The sequence below is a fragment of the Rhagoletis zephyria genome, unplaced genomic scaffold (genome assembly GCF_001687245.7).
Source record: "Rhagoletis zephyria isolate East Lansing unplaced genomic scaffold, Rhagoletis_zephyria_1.1 Rzeph_scaffold_56125, whole genome shotgun sequence".
NCBI lineage: Eukaryota > Metazoa > Arthropoda > Insecta > Diptera > Tephritidae > Rhagoletis > Rhagoletis zephyria.
The window spans coordinates 1-1,782 of NW_016213177.1; the positions used below are offsets into that span (position 1 = coordinate 1).

The 1,782-nt window shown below is 56.8% G+C and overlaps 1 protein-coding gene across 1 annotated transcript; it reads right to left on the reverse strand.

Moving 5' to 3' along the window:
• Positions 1 to 133: 133 nt before the first annotated feature.
• Positions 134 to 1,776, reverse strand: LOC108356260 (probable phosphorylase b kinase regulatory subunit alpha; the record flags this gene model as incomplete). Its single annotated transcript, XM_017607378.1, has 5 exons — positions 134 to 363; positions 430 to 574; positions 655 to 899; positions 948 to 1,664; positions 1,725 to 1,776. Coding segments are annotated over 5 exons (1,389 nt in total), but the record flags the coding sequence as incomplete, so codon positions are not given.
• Positions 1,777 to 1,782: the final 6 nt, after the last annotated feature.

Sequence of the window (1,782 nt, forward strand, 5' to 3'; positions counted from 1 at the left end):
GAGCGAATGCTGATCTTCCGCTTCGCCGAGACCGACTGCTGGCGAGTGAGCTGCAAAAAATAAGAAAAGGGCAATGTAACAACAAAGGTGTCATATTTCACACCGACAAAAGCCACACAAAGCCACCACTTACCCGACGAACAAAAAACGGCCGACTAAGCTCGTGCTCGAGAAAGAGCCGAACCGCTGGATTGAGGTTCTCATTGTCGCCATCCTCAATGTTCGCCAGAAAGGTGAGATTGGAGATGCAGGAGGTGGAGAGAAAGTCCTCCAGGTTGCCGAAGACCACTCGCGTGCCGTGCAGGTAGCCGCTCTTGATCTTCTTCAGCGTCGAGATGATCGACAGCGGCACTTTGTCGTTCTCTGAAAAGAGGAGGGAATTGAGAGCATTAAAACAGTCTGTCAATCTTAAAAGAAAAAAGCGCTTACCCAAAAACTGCCGGTACATGATCAGCGTCAGCGTCGGCCGGCCCAGCTCGCGCCAGTTGCTCTTGAGCATGTGTACGGCGCTGCGAAAGTTGCTCGCCATCAGGTTCACATCGTTGACAATGTAGAAGTTCAACCGGTCGAGGTTCTTTGAAGTGGCTCAAAAAATTAACAAAAATCCTCCACAAACATCCACAAACCCAGCAAAAAGCTAGCAAGTGCACTTACCTGCGGCGTAAAGGCAAAGATGCGGCCCTGCAGCGAGTAGAGCTTGCTGGTGGCGAGGATGCCCACCTCCTTCGAAATGCGTCCCGACAGCGACAGCTTCTCATTCTGCCCCAGGTAGGTGTAGAGGTTGGAGAGGAGGCGGGCGGGCTGCACCTCAAGCGGCGAGGCCTCCTCGATGGTCTGCACCGCCAGGTCGTGCTGCGCCATGCGCTCCTTCACCTTCTCGTCCTCGGCGAGGATGACCACTGAAAAGGGAAAAAGGTCAGAAATATTCCAAAAAGCTAAACACTTACCTTGAACCACCACATCAGGCTTCTTCTCAGTGCACAGTCGCCGATTGAGCGGATCCAACTCCCCGGGCGCAATGAACCCCTCCTTCAGCAGCCGCCCCACCGTGTACAGCGACTGCGCCCACATAAACGGAAGCGAGCCGATTGGAATGCGCTCCTGCGAGTGCGGCCGCCGATACTCGCTCTCCACCAGGTGGCCCGGCACTGCGTACATCTCCGGCACCAGGCGCAGCCCGTCCTCCGTCTTGATCAGCAGCGCATCGAGCTTCTCCGCGTACTCCTCCACCGCCTCGTCGTCGCCGTAGAAGAGCCCATCCAGTATGAGGTAGCAGTAGAAGAGCGGCCACTCGCACTCGATGTTCTCGAAGGCCTTCAGCTCGCTCGGCTCGTAGTAGAGGCGGCGGGGGTCCTCCCGGGCCGTTTTGTAGCCGTCCCTCAGGAAGCGCTTGCAGCCGTAGCGGCCCTGCAGTTTGGTCTTGATCTCATCCCGGGTCACCTTGATCAGCTCGCGGCTCTCCACGGCAAAGGCGGGGAAGCTGATGATGGAGAGAAGGGAGGCATCGACCTCCTTCGAATTGGACTCTCGCGGGAGGAGCGACTCGAGGACGGCGTGACACTTTTGCGCCTCGTCGGCGAGGACGTGGATGACGGAGGGAAGGCCGCCGCGGCCGCCAAAGAGGTCCAGCTCGTTCATCGCCTCGAGTGCGGCTTTGGCCATTCCTGTGGAGGGAAAAGGAAAAGAGTTAGAAAAAAAAACATCTTTCCATTTCGAAAGCTTACCAATGGAGCTGGCATTGAGCTCGGGCAGGCCGTGGTTGGTCTTGTCGCCTCGCTCCCA